This window comes from Vulpes lagopus, chromosome 20, assembly GCF_018345385.1.
Source record: "Vulpes lagopus strain Blue_001 chromosome 20, ASM1834538v1, whole genome shotgun sequence".
In the NCBI taxonomy this organism is placed as follows: Eukaryota; Metazoa; Chordata; class Mammalia; order Carnivora; family Canidae; genus Vulpes; species Vulpes lagopus.
Window position 1 is genome coordinate 17,894,906 of NC_054843.1, and position 20,554 is coordinate 17,915,459.

The 20,554-nt window shown below is 41.2% G+C and overlaps 1 protein-coding gene across 4 annotated transcripts in view; it reads left to right on the plus strand.

Moving 5' to 3' along the window:
* LOC121479288 (amyloid beta precursor protein) overlaps positions 1–20,554 on the plus strand; it is a 270,747-nt gene that overhangs the window by 216,732 nt on the left and 33,461 nt on the right. For all 4 annotated transcript variants that reach the window (XM_041734781.1, XM_041734782.1, XM_041734783.1 and 1 more), the window contains one exon: positions 19,034–19,255. In XM_041734781.1, the coding sequence (XP_041590715.1) occupies positions 19,034–19,255 (222 nt within the window). The remainder of the gene's footprint in view (positions 1–19,033; positions 19,256–20,554) is intronic.

Here is a 20,554-nt window from a genome sequence, read left to right on the forward strand (position 1 = left end):
TCTTCCTCTTACAAAGTTCACCAATCCTATTAGAGCAGGGCCCCACCCTCAGGACCTCTTTTAACTTTAATTACTTTCTCAATGGCCCTGTCTCCAAATATAGTCACATTAGAGGTTATGGCTTCAACAAAGGATTTGGGGCAAAACATGGTTCGGCCTGTACACTTGACTAAATCGTACTTTTGGATATACCCAGTGTACCCTTGCCTCTTCAGCATTCCTCAACCATCATCATCTTAGTTCACATGGGTTCTTTATCTTAAGAAAGTCAGAGAAGACCATGCAAGGTATTTTTCCTGCTTCTGTACCTTAAATCATTGGAACTAGTTTCCCTTTGACAGCCTACAATCTGCCATTATAAACTTCAAATATAAGATCTTTTTGATGTGTAAGAAGCAAACACTTGACATGGAAAGATTCAGTGAGTTTTTAACATTTGTTTTTCACTAATTTATCTACATACTCTTAAGTTGGTCTCTGAGTGACCTAAAGCCAAGCATTGCCAGCGTGAAAGCAAAAGAAAGGACAGGCCAGGTAATATAAGTATGTAGCATGATATAGTCCATACCTGGGTATTGGAAGCCCTATTTTCCTCCTATCTTTTTCAACAGGAAAGGCATTGGGGACTGGCCTGCAGTCTAGTGCTCTCTTGGGCCAAAGAGTCACAGATAACCTAGAAGTTGCTGTTAAACACGCTACTTTATAAAATATCCTATTCTAATCATCTATATGTCATACAAGAATGAAGAAAAACTTTTAGGCTACAGAATCTTTTTTTTTTTTTTCCAAGATCCAGCTGGTCGAATGTGAATTTTATTTTTATTTTCTTAAAGATTTTTATTTATTTATTCATGAGAGACAGAGAGAGAGAGAGAGAGAGAGAGAGAGAGAGAGGCAGAGACAGGGGCAGAGGGAGAAGCAGGCTCCAAACAGGAAGCCCGATGTGGGACTCGATCCCAGGTCTCCAGGATCATGCCCTGGGCTGAAGGCGGTGCTAAACCGCTGAGCCACCAGGCTGCCCCTCGAATGTGAATTTTAAATGCAAACTGATCAGCTCAGTGCTGTAGATGGACTCCACCTGCCCCAACTCCTTTCAGTTTAGTTGCCGAATGGAGGTATGGTGACAGATTCTGTTGTGGCATTTGAGATGGTGGTGTTCTCATCACCCTGGACTTAGTAAAACCTGAAACCTGCCAGGCATTTGCCACACATTATGTGGCCAGGGACAGCTCAGCTTCTGGCTGCTTAGAGAGGATGTGGCATGACCTTTGTAGTATAAAGTATTTGAAACTGAAGCCCTTCTACTTCCTTGTTGAGCTTAAGAGTTGACACCAGTATCCAAAGTTCTTTTGGCCTTATCTGGGTCAGGCATGCAGCCATCGATGGCCAAGAAAGGGATGTGGGTGATACGCTCTGTACTTGGGGAAGAGTCACTGAAATGAGGGAGGCATCTAGTCTCCCCTGAAACACATATGGTATTCAGGGGGAGATGTCTCCCCCTGAGGGAACTAATGAGGCTAGTAGATGATAAAGCTCCTAATGAGGCTAGTAGATGATAAAGCTCCTGATTCTTCTCCTCGGTCTGCCCATCCCTGCCTGGAGTCAAGGGCTCAGGAAGAAACCACATTCTAGTCCAACGTGATTACTACAGCCAGAAATGCTTATCTTATTTACAGACGGTTAATACTCACGTATGTGGGTGGTGTTTGCGTCTCCTAGGGTTGCCATGACTAACTACTACAACTGGGTGGCCTAAAACAACAGAAACTTACTCTCTCATGATTCTAAAGGCCAGAAATCCAAAATCAAGGTGTCTACAAGGTCATGCTCCCTCTGAAGGCTCTAGGGTAGAACCTCTTCCATTCCTTTAGCTTCCTTCTGGTGCTGCTGACAATCCTGGACATTCTTTGGTTCACGGATACTCCCGTGTCTGCTTCTGCCTTCACCTAGGATTCTCCCCTTTTCTCTGTCTTGGTGTGTCTTCGAAATGATCAAGAGTCACCTGAATTCCACATTGGATTAAGGGCCTGTCTTATTCCAGTACGATCTCCTCTTTATCTGAATGTACCTGCAAAGACCCTCTATCCACATCAGGTCATTTTCATAGGTACTGAAGATGAGGACGTCAATCTGACTTTTAGGGGAACATATTTCAACCCATACCAAGCAATTTTATTTTTTCTTTCCTTGAATATTATGAATCCAAAGAAAATTTCTTTCTAAAACACTATCAAATTTAAGTCAAAGGGCCACGTGTCTTGAATTCTATGACCTCTTCATTAAAAAGATAATTTCCATTTATAATTGGTTCAAATTATGAAAATGCTTTGCATTTGCTTGAGGCTGATTAATGGATAAATTTGTAAACCGTGGTTGTTTTAATTAGCCAGGGTTAATTAATGTTTACTCTACTTGGAAGATGAAAAGACATGTATAAATTCGCCATAATGTGAATCATTTTTTAATTTGTTGTTGAAGCTTAAAATATATTCAAATAAAGATTGCTTATATCACACTGAAAAAAAAAAAAAGCTCTTGGAGCACTGTGGGAGTTAATCTAGAGAGTCCTAAATTTTAAAAGTGAATGAATTACATACATATTATTGAAGATGTCCATGTATAATATTACATATTCAGAGAAAGGTAGTTACATTTTTAAATGTGATTACATAAAGAGTAGCGATCTCACACCAAGCTGATAACTTCATAAAATGTGTCATAATTTGAGGTGAAGTCCAGTTTTTTGTTTTTGTTTTTGTTTTGCTTCTGAGTTGAGACTTCCAGAGCACAGTGGAGGACAGGAAAGTTTAACTATGCTCAGATGAAAATAATTTTTTTTTTTTAAGAGAGGGAGAAGTTAGGGAAGAGAGGAGCAGAGGGAAAGGGAGAGAGAGAGAGAGAATCTTAAGCAGGCTCCCAACCCAGTGCGAAGCCCAATGTGGGGCATAGTCTCACAACCCTGAGATCATGACCTGAGCAAAATCAAGAGTTGGACGTTTACCCAACTGAGCCACCCCGGTGCCCTGAAAATAACATCTTTTTAAAGATTTTATTTATTTATTCATGAGAGACACAGCAAGAGAGAGAGGCAGAGACACAGGCAGAGGGAGAAGCAGGCTCCATGCAGGGAGCCCGATGTAGGACTCGATCCCAGGATTCAAGGATCACACCCTGAGCCAAAGGCAGTTGCTTAACCGCTGAGCCACCCAGGCATCCCCTGAAAATAACATTTTTAAGCAATTTTTTGAAGAAAGGAAATTACTAGAATTCCATGTAAATTTTCAACAGGAAACGCATCAGGGACTTGCCTGCAGTCTAGTGCTGAGGCTAGGAAGTGTGGAGATGAGAAATTGTTGCAGAAGGAAATAGCGGGCAAGGTTTCCCATGTGAGGCTGCAAGCTATACGTCATGGAAGGCGGTTGTCTCAGGTAGTGAAAAAGGTTATCCATTCTTGGTGAGAAAGCGGCCATCTGGGGTAATTTTGTAACATGCTCAATAGAGCACACCTTCTGGCACCAGGATTCATGGTTCACTAGGTAACTTGAAAGCAGAGCTGGCCTCAGTGATACCACTTCCATTTCACTTCACTGTCTAAAAGGAGAGCTTATCCAAAGATTAATTGGTTGGGCCTACTTTATTTTTCATCTCCTACACCATTTTCTCCTTGTTCTTTGCAGAGTAAAAAAAATAAGGTTGATTTTTTTTTTAACATCTCATGGATATTGATATTGAAGTGACGTAAGGGGGAAAAAAGATCCATAACCCTTTATTTGGATAAGACATAGCTTGCTCCTTGCAGTTCTTAACAATAAGTTATTGTCAAACACCATGTTTAGACACTGTAAAGAATGTTTAGCTGGGACGTGGCACTTCATTGTAGGTGGCACTGTTTATTATCCAACAGAATTCAGTATATGATAAATCCCTTCTGGGGAATCTAGTATCAACTTTTTCCCCAGAACACCTGCAAAAATTCTGCTAGAATCTGGAAAACTCTCATTTTCATCAGTGCTTCCCCTTGGACTGTTTCACATGAGCTCTTGAGGCCTGTATTTCCAGTGACTACAGGACATCACCATGATATGTTGGAATATCGCAACATGTCTGAGGACAACATGTCTGAGGACAACGTGTCTTTCGTGCCCATAATTGCTCTTCTGGTAAACACAGCTCCAGTCGAGAACAAAAGTATTATCTCCCCACTAACTCCTCTGCCCTGTCCCAGCCACAACCTCCCCCACCTGCACCACCATCAACATAGCGCCAGTCTTCCCCCTGTCGCTTCCTTAAATGTCTTTCTGGTTTTATCATTCTAATGTTCTATCTCAAATATCTTATAACCCCCAGGTGTCCCTTCCATGCCTTTCTTTTCTTTACCTGTAATGGAACTGCAGGTATCAGCAGAGCCTATATTTTGGATTTTATAAATTGTAAACACCTAGTCAGCGTGTTCCTTTCCCCTTTTCATTCCACAAACCAAAGCTTCTGGCTTCTATCTAAGCTGCTTCCTTTATACCTCCCTTGTGCCAGAAAAGCCCCAGCCTTTGGGTACCCCATTCTCTATATCTTGGTGTGTGCACTTGTATCTCCCAGGATAACAGTCTCTCTTCCAGAGTACCATCACTCACTGTATCCAGCCAGAAACTCCACACTTGTTTCTTTCTCGCTCAATCCGAACCCCTTCCCATATCATTTGTAGAGAATTACCCTTGTGCCCATCTTTCCTCGAATCATGAGCTCTGAGTAAAAAGAAATTGCCTTAGTTATTTCCTACACTGGCCTAGAAGATGATAGGATTGCTAAACAGATAGATAAATGAAGGAGCTCACGTATTAATGATAAATTTTTTTTATTTTTCTTGACTTCAGATTATTTTCCTTAAAGTGAATTCTCTCAGCTTCTCCACTCCTCTGCACTGTTCATGCTTCCCTAAGACACTTACTTTCCATCTGTCTCCAAGTCCCACATGTCAAGCATTTTCCATCTCTAGGCTTGGTTTCCCCTTACACTGTTGAGGGATCACATATGAGTCAGCTAATCAGAGGAGGAAGGACCACTGCCGTTCTAGAAATGTTTAGTACAGAAAGCGTTTTGTGTTAAGGAAAATAGGTCAGTGTGCTGAAGAACATACAGGATTGTTGTGGGCTTTTTTTGATCTGCAAAAACATACATTTCACATGAGCTGTCGTGCATACAGACATGGTGTGCTGTCTGCAGGAACAGGATCTCTTCCTCCCTTGTGATGAGATGAATATATATATATATATATATATATATATATATATATATTTGCACTGATCTTATCCACTCTTGCCTGTTACCCTTAAAATTGTCAACATAAATCTTTAAGCTCTTTGAGTGAAATTAACTATTTATAAATGTTGAAAACCTTACTTCCTACCATGAGCTAACCTGCCTTGCTAACCAGTACCTTTACATCCTGTAAATACAGAATTCCATCAATGAAGCATTTATCAGGTATGGTCCATTAGAATGCACTTTCTTCAGTGTATAACAGAGGGATCAATAGCTCTTCAGAGGGGCACTGTGTCCCATTCCGTTGGTCTGCCCCCAGGATATCTCTCACCCAGGTAAGAAAGGCTTCTCTCCCAAGTCTGGGAAAGGGTGCTATCAGACAGGATCAGGCTAGACAGGACACGGTCGTAGGGGCAACACTGAGTCTGCCTCTCGTCGTATGCAGCTGAGGGTACAGGTCGACAAGCCGTGTGCCCTGTGTGTGTGCTCACTCCCCAAAGAATATCATGTAGGTTAATAAGGACCTGGCTTTTATTTTTTATTTTTTATTTTTATTGGAAGTAAAGGTAATGTTTTCCTCTCTACTTGTTCTCTCTTAATTGGTTCCAAGCTCAGGTGGAAAGAAGGGAGTTGTTATGGGTGGATGCCCAGAACACCCCAACACCAGCAGTGAAGACTCCAGGCAGGAGTGAGCTCAGAATTGTATGCAGTTGCCAGAATGACTTGGCCTTTATAAAAATTCAAGAGCAGTAAAACTGCTATTTCAGTATTATAAAAAATAATAATAATAATAACCTTTCTCAGTTTACTTACTTGTATTCACCGTAAGCATTAGCAGTTTTTAAAAAATGAAATGTGATACTAACCCCAATAGAGCGAGCCTCAGGTTTCATTTCATTTTTCCAATTTGCTCTACGTCTAAGAACTTAGAAGTAAAAACAAAAGCCTGCCGCAATACGCAGAAGAGTGTACCAGAAAAATTAACTATGTACTGGAGAATGAAAGTGGAGGGAAATCCATCCCCATGACTCCATGTGTGTGTCCTCAGACCTGATCATTCGATTACAAGGGCCTCCCAGCCCACGTTACCCTCACAAAATGCATTCTCATTGACCCCAGTCATAGAATTTAGATAATAGAATGATGGTTAAAGATTTGAAATAATACTGTAAAAAACAATGCTGTTTAAAAAAAAGAAAACTGGGCAACCTGGGTGGCTCAGCAGTTTAGTGCCGCCTTCAGCCCAGGGCCTGATCCTGGACTCCAGGGATCGAGTCCCATATTGGGCTCCCTGCATGGAGCCTGCTTCTCCCTCTGCCTCTTTGCCCCTCTCTCTCTCTCTCTCTCTCTCTCTGTGTGTGTGTGTCTCATGAATAAATAAAATCTTTAAAAAAAATAAAAAGAAAAGAAAAAAGAAAACATTACTCTTGGCTATCTCGGTGGTGGGATTGCAAGTGAGGTTATCATTGTTACTTTTGTTTTCTGTGGTGTTTTTTGCACCGAATTTGTTATTCTAATTACTACCGAATATCACATTTTTATATAAAAGAGGGAACACAGTGAAGTCCTCACTTATGCTGCAGGGGTTAGGCTCTTTTTAAAGACAAATTTTTTTTGTTTTTTTTTTTAAGACAAGTTTGAAGAGAACATTCCTCATATTCATAATTACTTTGAAACTCCTTAATGGTAAAAGTACCCATCTCTCAACTAGCCGGGACAGCCAGTGCTTCCTCTAGCGTGTGAAGAGGCAAGTGTTTCCTGCCTTGAAAATCACACGCGATAATTGGCTTATGTTTAAGGGAGAGGAGTGGTCAAAATTTTTATTCATTTCTATTTTACTTTGCGGAGGATGTGTAGTCGTATCTATGTAACCTAAGTGTGCTTACGTTAATGGTCATTTAAAAAAATAAAAAATAAAAAATAAAAAAATAAAATAAAAAAAATTTGCATTTTCCCTGTATTATATCAACCAGAAGAATACTTCCAGACAGACAGATACAGGTTAAAGCTGTCACTACAGTGTTAGTGCCATAGGGCTGAACTTTTAATCTTAATATAATTCCAGACTTAAAGGAAAGCTTTGAAAATATTACATAAAACTGCTTTTTTTTTTTTTTTAAGAGCAACTTGCAGACATATTGGCCCTTTACACCTAAATTCTTCACTGTTTCCTTAAAACAAAGACACTCACTTGCAGGTAGAGATTATAACCTCAACACAGCATATTTACAGAGCTTCTCTCTGTAATATGCAAACTTGGTTTGTGACCTAAACTCTAGTAGAAGATTTTTTTTCCCCTCAAAATTGCTTAGACTGTCAACCACCCGGCCTGGGCCAAAATTCCTAAGGTAGTTGGAAATAGGATCACAACACTGACACAGATCTCCAAGTGAGCATGAAGTAGAAATTCTTTACTTTGGGGTGCCTGGGTGGCTAAGCAGCGAAGTGTCTGCTTTCAGCTTAGGTCATGATCCCAGGGTGATGGGATCAAGTCCCACCTCGAGCTCCTGCTCTGCAGGGAGCCTGCCTCCCGCCCATGAATAAATATCTAAAATATTTTTTAAAAATGTATTTAATCTGTTTTTAGATGCCAGGGAGACAGACTGACTGGATTCCCCAATTTCTAACTGATGCCATTGGTAGATCTAAGCTGTTTGATCTCTGTTGTTTGAAAGTCGAAAAGAAATTTGTCTTCAATGAAAAGGGACTTCCGTCTTTCTTTCAGTCTTCAGCTGGACAAGTGATACTCCAGGATATGTCATTTGTGATAGGGAACGTTCTCACAAGTGATGTGTAGCCGTGTTTGCATCCCCTCCAGGGACTGTTTGCTGCCATGAATGGACAGTGTGCTTCATTTAAAACCTGTGTCCAAGAAACTACCCAAGAAACCAGATTCAGAGGTGAAGTCTGAATTTAGAGACTGTGAGAGAGTCTCAAGATTGATAGTGTGGCTAGAAATGAGGAGACTGACCCAGCTTCCTGGAATCCAAAATAAAAACTAGATTTGTGGGACAGCATTACTTTGCGATAATGTCTGTAACTTCTTTTCCAAGTTGGAAACATGGCAGCATTGTGCCCATGGCTTTTTCTCTTCTGACCCCTGAAGTATTCTAGGCCCCACACCGCTGATGAGAAAGAGGGTATTTGGGATGACGGAGTACGCAGTCTGCTGTTCAACCATTTACGTAGCTCAGAACCCAAAGGCTGAGTCAGTTTGACTCAATTGGTGAAACCGAATGACAGTTCACATAGCTATCATATTTATGCCAGTCTTCTGGAAAACTGAAAACCTAAAGAAGTGGGAAATGAGTGTTCAAAGGATAAACTGCTTTGAGGATGGGCTGTCAAAATGGAAGTGACACCTAAGGCCCCCCTTAGAGTATGGAGCAGTGCATGGTTGTGCAGCTGGGAACCATCTGGCTTTTCAGGCCTGCTTCTCCGCTATCAAAAAGCTCTGTGACCTTGGCCTATGGTGAAAGTCTCTTACCTCGGTTCCTTCATATGGAAAAAAGAATTTTAAAAGAGAACCACTGGGTTCATCACTTCACATCTGTCAAAAATTATGAAAAACATGATGCTTGTGATGATCGATGTGAATATATTTTTATAATATTAGTCACTAATCAAATAGCCATGTCAGACACAGAATAGATTTTTTCATGGAATACTAGAAACTTTTGGACTCAGAATCCACATAGTTGGGTTCACATCCCAGTTCTGCCACTTGATAACTATAATTCTCAAAAGGGATGTCACACAGTCTGCTCAACTGTCAGTGGAGTAGGAATCCCACGATAAAGATGGTTGTGGGTATCTAATGAGCTATTGGATTTGAAAGGCCATAGAAGTGGAAGGTGTCTTTGTACAGTTGATCTCATGTTCTCAAGATGTCATAGCGTGACACGGGTCTGCCACACGATGGCTGTCCCATGAGTCGCACACAGATCTAGACATCCCAGCCATGTGCAGTAATCAAGACATCCCAGCCATGTGCAAGTAATCACTTGAGGACCCCATAGGTTCTCCCCCAGTTAGCATTTTAAACAGCTTCTGCTCCATTGATAGAGGGGCACCTGGGTGGCTCAGTCCGTTAAGCATCCCACCCTTCTCTTTTTTTTTTCAATTCTGTATTTAAAATCAATTTAGTTAACATGTAGTATATTATTAGTTCCAGAGGTAGAATTTAGTGATTCATCACTTGCATATAGTACCCAGTGCTCATCACATCAGGTGCCCTCCTCAATGCTCATTGCCCAGTTACCCCATCCCACTTCCCTCCAGCAACCGTGTTTGTTTCCTAGAGTTCAGCATCTCTTACGGTTTGCCTGCCTCTGTATTTTCATCTTCTTTTACTTTTCCTTCCCTCCCCCATGTTCATCTGTTTTATTTCTTAAATTCCACATGACTGAGGTCATATGGTATTTGTCTTTCTTTAACTGACTTATTTCACTTAGCATAATACCCTCTAATCCCATCCATATCATTGCAGATGGCATGATTGCATTCTTTTTTATGGTTCAGTAATGTTCCTGTGTGTTTGTGAGTGTGTGTGTGTGTGTGTGTGTGTGTGTGTGTGTGTGTTGCACGCGCACATCTTTATCCATTTGTCAGTCAGTGGACATCTGGGCTTTTTTCATTTTTTGGCTGTTGTGGACATTGCTGCTATAAACATTGGGGTGCGTGTGCCCCTTTAATCCCTATGTTTGTATCCTTGGATAAATACCTAGTAGTGCAGTTGCTGGATTGGAGGGTAGCACTAATTTTAACTTTTTGAGGAACCTCCATACTGTTTTCCAGAGTGACTGAACCAGTTTGTATTCCCACCAACAGTTTACGAGAGTTCCCCTTCTTTTCAAATCCTCACCAACACGTGTTGTTTCCTAAGTTACTCATTTTAGCCATTCTGATCAGTGTGAGGTGGTATCTCATCACGGCTTTGATTTGTATTTCCCTGATGCTGAAAGATACGGAGTGTTTTTTCATGCGTCTCTTGGCCATTGATATGTCTTCTTTGGAGAAATGTCTGTTCATGCATGTCTTCTGCCCATTTCTTAACTGTACTTTTTGGGTTTTGGGTGTTGAGTTTGGTAAGTTCTTTATCTTGGATACTAGCCCATTGTCCGGTGTGTCATTTGCAAATATCTTCTCCCACTCTGTCGGTTGTCTTTCAGTTTTGTCAACAGTTTCCTTTGCTGTGCAGAAGTTTTTATCCTGATGAAGTCCCAGTGGTTCATTTTTGCCTTTATTTCCTTTGCCTTTGGAAACATGTCTAGCAAGAAGTTGCTGCGGCTGAGGTCATAAAGGTTGCTGCCTATGTTCTCCTCTAGGATTATGATGGCTCCTGTCTCACACTTAAGTTTTTCAACCATTTTGAGTCTATTTTTGTGCATTGTGTGAAGAAATGGTCCAGTTTCATTCTTCTACATGTGGCTGTCCAGTTTTCTCAACACCATTTGTTGAAGAGATTGGCTTTTTTCCATTGGATATTCTTTTCTGCCTTGTTGAAGACTAGTTGACCATAAAGTTGGGGATCTGTTTCTGGGTTCTGTATTCTGTTCCACTGATGTGTGTGTTTGTTTCTGTGCCCGTACCATGCTGTCTTGACGATTACAGCTTTGTAATGTAGCTTGAGGATCCGACTTTTGATTTCAGCTCAGGTCATGATCTCAGAGTCCTGGGATGGAGCCCCACATTAGGTCAGGATTCACACTTCAATCCTCATACTTGAGGATTCTCTCTCCCTCTGCCCCCCAACCCCCCCACCCCCCACCCCCGCTTGTGCTATTTCTCTCTCTCTCCCTCTAGAATAAATAAGTCTTAAAAAATGTTTTCTCTCTGCCCCTCCCTCCTTTTTCCTTTCTCTACCCCCTCCCCCCAAAAATAAACAGCTTCTACTCAATTGAACTATAATTAAGTCCATGCTTAGAAGTTAAACAGTCTCCAGCTAGGGCTGATCTTTAGGAGTGGGGAACACAGCAATGAAATGTTCTAGTGCCCTCTACACTTTTGAGTGCTTATTCTTTTTCCCAGAGTCTAAACAACACTGACCTGTTTCCTGAACACTTCCCTGCTCTGGCTCCTGTGTAATTTCCTGCCTGACAAATGTTCTGGCAAAAAAGGAAATTCATAACTAGTCTTTTCTTTCCTGTGGCTTTCTGATGCAAAAGCGTTGCTGTGCATGCTAGCTTCAAGGCCGCAGAGAGGGTTGGGTTCTGAGAATGTGACTTAAAGGTGTTTTTGAGTCAGGTTCCTTCTGGCAGTGCTATTTGTTGGCCGTGCTCACCTTTCCAGATACCTTGTTTTGAGGCTTGTTTTGTCTGTTACGAAGGTGATAACCGCGATGCCTGTGTAGTGATACCTGGGTCCAGCTGTGGCAGTGGCTCATCTGTAATGTGCTTAAGAATCACCCGGAGACCACAATAGCAAGCAGATCCTGATTCCCTAGCTCTGGATGGGACATCTCCATACAAGAGTACAGATAACAGGATTCATAGTGGAGGCACTGTTAAGACCATCCATCCAGCCTCCTCTAATTTTATGGATGAGGAATGCAAGCCTTAGGGAGTTGCAGAGGCCATGGCAGCGTTCAGTATAATGAACAAGCATGGCAGTTATATGCTGAGCCATGAATCAGACATGCACAGAGCTGTGATTGGAAAATTAAATCTGATCTCATAGGCCTGGTGTGGGCAAAATGCCTAGAATGGATGACAGCGGATTCATAGTAGAGCTTCTGGAGAGGGGGAAATTACATCCCTTTTATAGATACTCCCAATGCAGCTGTGGTGGTTGCAGGGAGCAGGGAGGGTTGCATTGCCCAGAGGTGTAACACTGAGTTCTTTCAGAATCAGAAGCAAATATTTATTAAAGATAAGAACGGTATGGCAACAGAAATGGACAGATCACCATAGAAAAACATATAAATTATTATTTCCTTTCATTATTTAAAAAAGAGGGCGGCAGGATGGGTCATATGAGAATCTCCTGTTAGAGTTGAAAGGAAATTTCCATTTTGGGGAGAGGCTACAGATAAATACATATTCTTCTAGCAGGAAGCAGAAGAATCAGAAAATAGGGGGGGAAAATCATTAAAGCAGTGCAGTTTCAATCCTATAAAGAGAACGTGCAGCCAGCCTAGGAGACCTCAGTTTATGCCATTCTCCACATCAGACCTTTATTAGCTGTTTGTTACGGGGGAAGAGGCTGACCATGAAGATTTAACTCCCCACCCCAAATATTTGAAAGGTGGAAGAGAGAGTTCAGTGATTGCAACTAAAGCTTGTAAAACAGAACTGGTTTAACGTTTACAAACTATATCTTCTCGAAACCTAAAACACAGGAGTTAAAACTTCAGAAGGAGTCTGGCTAATGGGTGAATAATCTAAAGAAGCACGTTAGATTTATCTAGAATTCATCTGTTCCCCGTTCAACAGTCCTTTCATGGGGCCACTTCTTTCAAACTATCGTAGAAGTCTGTTGCTTCCACAAAAAAACATATATAATTTTTGGTCATTTGAGGACAATATTACTATTGGGGGACTCTTGATGCTGCTTTCTTTCTTCAAAATATTTTTTTGAGTTTTTATTTAAATTCCAGTTAGTTAGCACATGGCTTTATATTAGCTTCAGGTATATGATATAGTGATTCCACACTTGCATACAGCACTCAGTGCTCATCACAAGTGCCCTCCTTCATCCCCAGCACCTCAAAAAATTTTATGTATTTTCTGTGATAACTAAATGGTGAAGTGTTTAGTTTGGTTTGGTTTTTCTCTTAATTAGTAAGTATCCTAAGTACAGATCCTCAACACACTTTAAAAGGGCAAGGTGACAAGGTTTGCTGTACATTTCATATTTGGAATTGAATATCTGTTTTGTTTAAGCTGTAGGTTAAACATTACCATCAATGAACTCAGTTAAATAGTTCCCCTTCTTTTTTTTTTTTTTGAGATTTTATTTATTTGAGAGACCGAGGGAGAGCACAAACAGGAGAAGGTACAGAGGGAGAAGGAGAAACAGACTCCCTGCTAAGCAGGGACCCCGACTTGGGGCCCCAAGATCACCACCAGAGCCAAAGGCACTTTGGCTTAACCGACTGAGCCACCCAAGCACCCACATATTTCCACTTCTGACTACAAAGCCCATGTATGCTGGGTGTTACAGAAAAAAAATAAATTTAACTCCAGAGATAGCTGCTATAATTATGAGCAATAACAAGTAGCTTTTAGAGAGGAAAAAAAGGAGAGTCTTAGGGGAGAAATAAACCCTGTGTCTTGGTTTTAATACAGCAGCTGGCCAACTTAGATGCTTAAAAGCTTTGGAAATCACCAATATATGTCATCAAAGCATTACAATAAAATATTAAATTAATTTAGATAAACAGGTAATCCATCAGGGCCACCACCATACTAGACGTGTGGTTTCTGTGTGATGAGTCTTAACCACAGAATTCAAAGATAAAGCCCCACTCAGAATGAGCACTGAAATAATTATATGTGGCTCTGTTGTTGTTGCTTTATTTATTTTTTTTAATCACAGAATTGCTCGGTGCCAGTTGTGTTAGCCCTTGGTAAAATTCTGAACCCTTAATAATGCCAAGAAGCAGCTAGCTGCCTTCAACATTTTATGATCACAAAATAGAATGCTAGCTACCCCCACGAATGATAATGTCATTTCCACCTGCTTTTTATCCCTTAAAAACCACTCAGACTTCTTTGTTCCAAATGAGACACCCAGAGGTGGTTGTTTCTAAATCTCCTGCTTTAAACTGAAGTAAAAACTTGGGTTTCTGCTATTTTGGCCCCCCGCCCCCCGCCGCCAAAAAAAGCCTAAGTGCTTTTCACTCTGCCAAAAATGTAACATTTCTTGAATGTTTCATTCTCTCGTTTTCTGAACATGACTATAATAAACCAGGAAAATTAACCACCATGGGGCCCAACAGTTTAGTGGCCATTTGGAGGATGTTTTCTGCCAGCAGTGTAAGAGATAAAAGAGAAAAGGAGGAGGCACCATGATTTGCTGCAACTCAAAATGTCCTGGATATTTTATGAAGTATAGATGTAAGATTTTCCACTGTGACTGTTTCCAGCTGTACCCTTTTTACTGCCATGTGCTGAGATGGGTACAAGATTCCCTTCAGCCTGTGCCTGGGAAATGCCTATTCAAAGGCACAAAGGCAATAACCATTGCATAGGGCTGGTAGTGTTTGAGTCTGCTGGCAGCCCTTTAAGTGTGGAAAATCTTCTGGAACAGTTAAACTTACAGTCACTCTGCAAATGAGCAATGCAGTACTGAGACCATAAATGAGCCTTCCTTTGGTACCGTGGAGGCTGGGTAGTTGGGGGTTACAGGCAGGGAGGTAAGTGTTCTGCAGCCCAGAACTGGCACTTCAGCACTGATGCTTACTGGCCATGGGATCTTAAAAGGATTTGGTCATCCCTCCCAACCCCCGTTTCCTGTCCCAGAAAAATACTAATGCCCATACCCCTCATAAAGTTGTTAAGAGGAGACTTATAGAGGAGAGGGCATTTGAGCTGGGTTTTCAAAAGTTCATATAATTTAGATACGCAGAGGTGGTCTTCCTGTGTAGCAGGAACAGAGAGCAAAGGTGTCCTGATGGGAATGCCTGGTCCCATCTGGGGATAATCCAAGCCACTCAGCCTGACAGAGCTGTGGGCCCAATTCCAATATGTGGGTTCTCCCCTTACAACCATGCAATTCCCCAGCATCACTTGGAGATTCAGTCACTTCAACCCAATTCCAATGCTATCCACCTAGAGATAGTGCGGGTCCCACAAGAGTTACAGGCTTGGTCCTACAAGACTCCCCTCCCTGGCTCCCACCAGCGTATTGAAAGTCCAGGTTATCACCTGTGCTTCTGATGACCACCTATACATCAGAAGTTCCAACCACCTCTGCCACAGGCTCTGTTAACTTGCTAGAACAGAGGGAAACATTTTATTTACTAGATTACTGGTTTATTATAAACAGATATAACCCAGCAATAACCGAGGGTTAGAGACACATAGCACAAAGTATGTGGGAAAGGGCTCAGAACTTCCAGCATGTTCCTTTCCCCACATCTCCACATATTCACCTACCTCAAAGCTCCCAGTACCCTGTCCTTTTAGGTTTTTATGGAGGCTTCATTACATGGACTTCATTGATGAAATCATTGGCCATTGGCAATTGAGCTCAATTCATTATTCAACTGAAAGTTTTAACCTCTGATTACATGGTTAGTTCCTCTGGTGACCAGCTCCCATCCTTAGGTGATCTACAGGCTTTTCAAAAGTCACTCCATAACATAACGAAAGATACCTTCATTCCTCTCATCTCCTACAAAATATTCCAAGGGTTTTAGGAACTCTGTGCCTATGAAGACCAAATATATATTTCTTATTAAAAATCACTGTATAACAGGTGTATACAGCAAAAAGCTTGAGCCTCATAGCTAGAACGATGAGTTGTGGGCCCAGATCACAGAGGACCTTTACCATCTGCGAAAAGCAGTGTTTGGGATTCATTGAGTAAGGAATGAGGAGTTACTGAAATGAGGCAGAGCCATTCCTCGGTATCATGAAAAGATACGGGGAACAGAGGGATAAAAAGGTAGGGAAGGGACAACAGTAGGAGACTTCACAGTTATCAAGGCAGAAAGTAATGATGGCTCAAGGGAGAGAGGAGGACAATAGAAAGGAGGAGTGAGAAATGAATAAGAGAATGCAGAAATTGAATTTTAAAAGGAGTTGTCAGTAATATAAATAGGCAGCCCAAATGCAGAGAGCCACAGATGGTTATGAAGGTTTCAGACCTGTGGCTGGGATCATAGCTCTGCCATGATTACAAGAGGGAAAGCAAAAGGCCTTGAGCTCAGTGTTGTATATATTAAGCTAATGTAAACTAATAGACCCAGCAAACTGAGAAATGTATATAACTAGAGTGGGAGGAGTGGAAGGGATAGGTGAAAGCTGAGGAAATACATTTCTGATTCATCCTTTGGGTTTCAAGAGTGGATGGGATTTCCAGATGAAAAATTGCAGAAAGAGATGGATGGAGGTACAAAAAGAAAATGGAGGGATGAAGAGATCAGAAAAAAAGAACAAGAGGAGTTACACAGAGAACTCAGAGGAAACCAGCTTGATGCTGAGTATGCAAGACAAAGAGAAACAGTTTCCAGACAGAGAGGTTATGTGACAGTAAATGCCACAAAGGTACAAATATGGCGTCAGATGGGGCCAAGAGTGGATCATGCTGGCGAAGGTTATTCCCTCTCCAAATGATTGTGTGAACACCAATAATTATTCTAGAAGATCATCTCTTTAGTATCATAAGTGCTCAACAGTCAGAAGCATAAGATTTATATAAAAGAAATGCCCGTTTAATTTATTAAAGCAGACATTGGCTAAGTTATTAGCCATTACCCATGACTCTGTAAGACATGAAAAAGTTAGAGTAGATCTAATGGGGCCCTTTCATCTACATGGAAAAGGTCATTACAAGCATCAAATACTGAATTTTAGAATGGCGCTGTAGCAAATAGCTATATATCATAAGTCAAATTAGACTTCAGAAGGACCGATTGTCTTGGGATTTCATCATTTAAAATGATATCTCGCGGGCAGCCCCGGTGGCACAGCGGTTTAGCGCCGCCTGCAGCCCAGGGTGTGATCCTGGAGTCCTGGGATCGAGTCCCACATCAGGTTCCCTGCATGGAGCCTGCTTCTCCCTCTGCCTGTGTCTCTGCCTCTCTCTCTCTGTGTCTCTATGAATAAATAAATAAAAGTAAAAAAATAAAAATAAAATGATATCTCGCAATAAAACTGACTCCAAAGAAGGATATTAATCTCATACTTTAATGCTATTCTACCAAATTGTTTTAATTGACAATAATATTTGAGCAGAATTTTTTCAGGTAAAATTTGTTTTCAATTTAAAAGAGAACGTGTGGGGGACACCTGGGTGGCTCAGTGGTTGAGCGCCTGCCTTTGGCCCAGGCCATGATCCTGGAGTCCCGGGATAGGGTCCCACTATCAGGCTCCCTGCATGGAGCCTGCTTTTCTCTCTGCCTATGTCTCTGCGTCTCTCTCTATATCTCTCATGAATAAATAAATAAAATCTTAAAAAAAAATAAAAATAAAAGAGAACGTGGGGGCACCTGGGTGGCTCAGTGGTCGAGCATCTACCTTTGGCTCAGGGTATGATCCTGGAGTCCTGGGATCGAGTCCTGCATCAGGCTTCCCACAGGGAGCCTGCTTCTCCCTCTGCCTGTGTCACTGCCTTTTTCTCTGTGTCTGTCATAAATAAAATCTTGTTAAAAGAGAGAGAGAGAGGGATCCCTGGGTGGCTCAGTGGTTCAGCACCTGCCTTAATTTTAAAAACTAGATCACATGGTAAAACCTGGTGAACTGTGGCAGCATGATAGGAGATTCACAGGTCGTGTGATAACCCTGTATTTAAAGCAATGATTACAATCAGCACAGGATTATATTCCCAACTCTCTTTTCCAGTAAAAATGCATTGCAATAATGGAATGTAGAACTTAGGGATTTTCACTAGTCTATAAGAACTTCAGGTAAGTCAGTTCTGTTCCATAAAGTTGATTTTGTTTAGTCCATTCTTTGTAAGAGGGGAATAATTAATAGCATTTTTTGAAAAGAGAAGCAGCAGCGAGAAGAGGCAGGAAATTCGGTTTGAGATGGCATAGCACCTGCTGGGAGGCAGGGAGGTTTCGCCCACAGCAGAGCAACAGCCTGGAGCAGAGCTTCATGTCTGCAAGGCCACGACTGGGAAGGCAAGGGGACTGCTTCTCTGTTGCCTCAGAACATAAATCATGCAGCACCTAGGGGGCCTTTGGAAAAGGCATATTTGTTCAAGGAGAAACAATGAGAACTGTTGAAGAATGAAACAGGAGGGCAGTCCCGGTGGTGCAGCGGTTTAGTGCCGCCTGCAGCCCAGGGCATGATCCTGGACCCTGGATCGAGTCCCACGTCAGGCTCTGCATGGAGCCTGCTTCTCCCTCTGCCTGTGTCTCTGCCTCTCTCTCTCTCTCTGTGTGTCTCTATGAATAAATAAATAAAATCTTTAAAAAATAAAAATAAAAAAAAATAAAAAATGTCTAAGAATGAAATAGGAACCAAACTGAGGGTTGCTGGAGGGGAGGAGGGGGAGGGACGGGTTAACTAGGTGGTGGACATTAAGGAGGGCACACAATGTAATGAGCATTGGGTGTTCCATAAGACTGAATCATTGCCCTCTGCCTCTGAAAATAATAATTTACTATATGTTAATTAATTGAATATAAATTAGTTAATTTTTTTAAAAAAGAATGGAGCAGACCACCACCAGTTATAATTCTTTTGTCCTAACACATTTTCAAGGAAAGACTAGAGATTTGCTGGATTATATCCTCCAGTTTGAAAGTAACTGTACCTCACGTGCTGCCACCATGTCCCGGCAAACACCTCAGCGGAGCACACTGTTGACTGCTCTGTGATCACAGGATACCAGAATCTGTGTCAGAGGAGGGATGGAGATTTAGCTCTCGAGATCTTTCATCATCAGAAGGAGGGTTACAGCCATTCAGCCCTGGCACTTGCTATGATTTTCCATAAGTGGCTCAACTGCCATGGGCCTCAGTTGTCACATCTGTCAGATGGAGACATAAGATCCTGCTTGTAGAGCTTTTCAAATCATGTCTGGCAGGCAGCAGATGGTAGCCACTGCTGCAGTTCCACTTGTTGCTGTGACTCACCAAACATGGCTTTGTTTTGTTTAGATGAGCTGCTTCAGAAAGAGCAAAACTACTCGGATGACGTCTTGGCCAACATGATCAGTGAACCAAGAATCAGTTATGGAAACGATGCCCTCATGCCATCTTTGACAGAAACGAAAACCACCGTGGAGCTTCTTCCCGTGAATGGAGAGTTCAGCCTGGACGATCTCCAGCCCTGGCATCCTTTTGGGGTCGACTCAGTGCCGGCCAACACAGAAAATGAAGGTAAGAGGCCCCAGAGAGAGCAAGAATATTCCAGTATATATATATATACATATATATATGTATATATGCATCTTTCAGATATTCTTGAGTGGTGACTTTCTACACATTTGAAAAAATACTTTCTTACCTAGAGGTATTTTGTTGCTTCTGGAAAAAAAGAACAATATTCCATGTATGTTTAGGTAGCAGTGGCCATTCTAGGCTCACCTTCAAAGCAAACAGAGGATGAAATTATATAAATTTTTCTCCCCCTTGTGGGGAGAAGTTTTCATGGGGCCTACAGAAATGGAGATTTGAAAAGCATCAAAATAATCTCTCCTGGTTATTTATTCCAGTGCATTAAATTTCAGACTGCATTGAATGTTTAAAAAAAAAACAAAGATAAAGAACCACCTACAAATAAATTGTAATTTTGCTAAATATTTAAACAACTTTGTGTTTAGAAAGTTAAATTTAAGGCAACTTTCAAAATTAAGTGTATCAGTCAACATATTTTTTTCCTATGATAACTCAGAGAAAATTCTGAGTTATCATAGATTTGCACATTGGATGATGTACTTTCTTTCACAGGGATTTCTTAGCAGAAAGTTCCAAATGATATCTCTCAATGAGAGAACATCTTTTAATTCCTTTTAATCCATAAACATTTTTACATGTTCAGAGGTATAAAATTTCAAACACAGGAACACCTTGATTTCTGAATTCTAATTGCATTTTTTTTTAAGAACACAAAATTTTAGAAGAGTTTCTTTGTGAAGGTAGCAAGTTTGGATAGTGGTAATAATTTTAACATGATTATTTTATAGTATGGATTCCTCGAAGTACAGTCAGTATACACCTCGAACTAAATTTTTTTTTTAAGATTTTTTATTTATTTATTCATAGAGACACAGAGAGAGAATGAGAGGCAGAGACACAGGCAGAGGGAGAAGCAGGCTCCATGCAGGGAGCCTGACGTGGGAATCCATCCAGGGTCTCCAGGATCACGCCCTGGGCTGCAGGCGGCACTAAACTGCTGCACCACCGGGGCTGCCCTCGGACTAAATTTAAACGCGGTATCAGACCTTAAGTGTATTATAGAAGCTTTTTTTTTTTTTTAAAGAACCATTACAGAAAATCTTTCAATAGACAGTTTGCAGGTGAATAATCACCCCAGATATGTTTCATTAATTTGAAAAGGGGCACTGTATAGTAGTAATACCAGCTACAAACAGCAGTGTCATTTATAACATAAAAATAATTAAGACTTTACCATTTGTAAAAAGAATTCTGACATAGAGGAAAAAAATGTAAAGACTT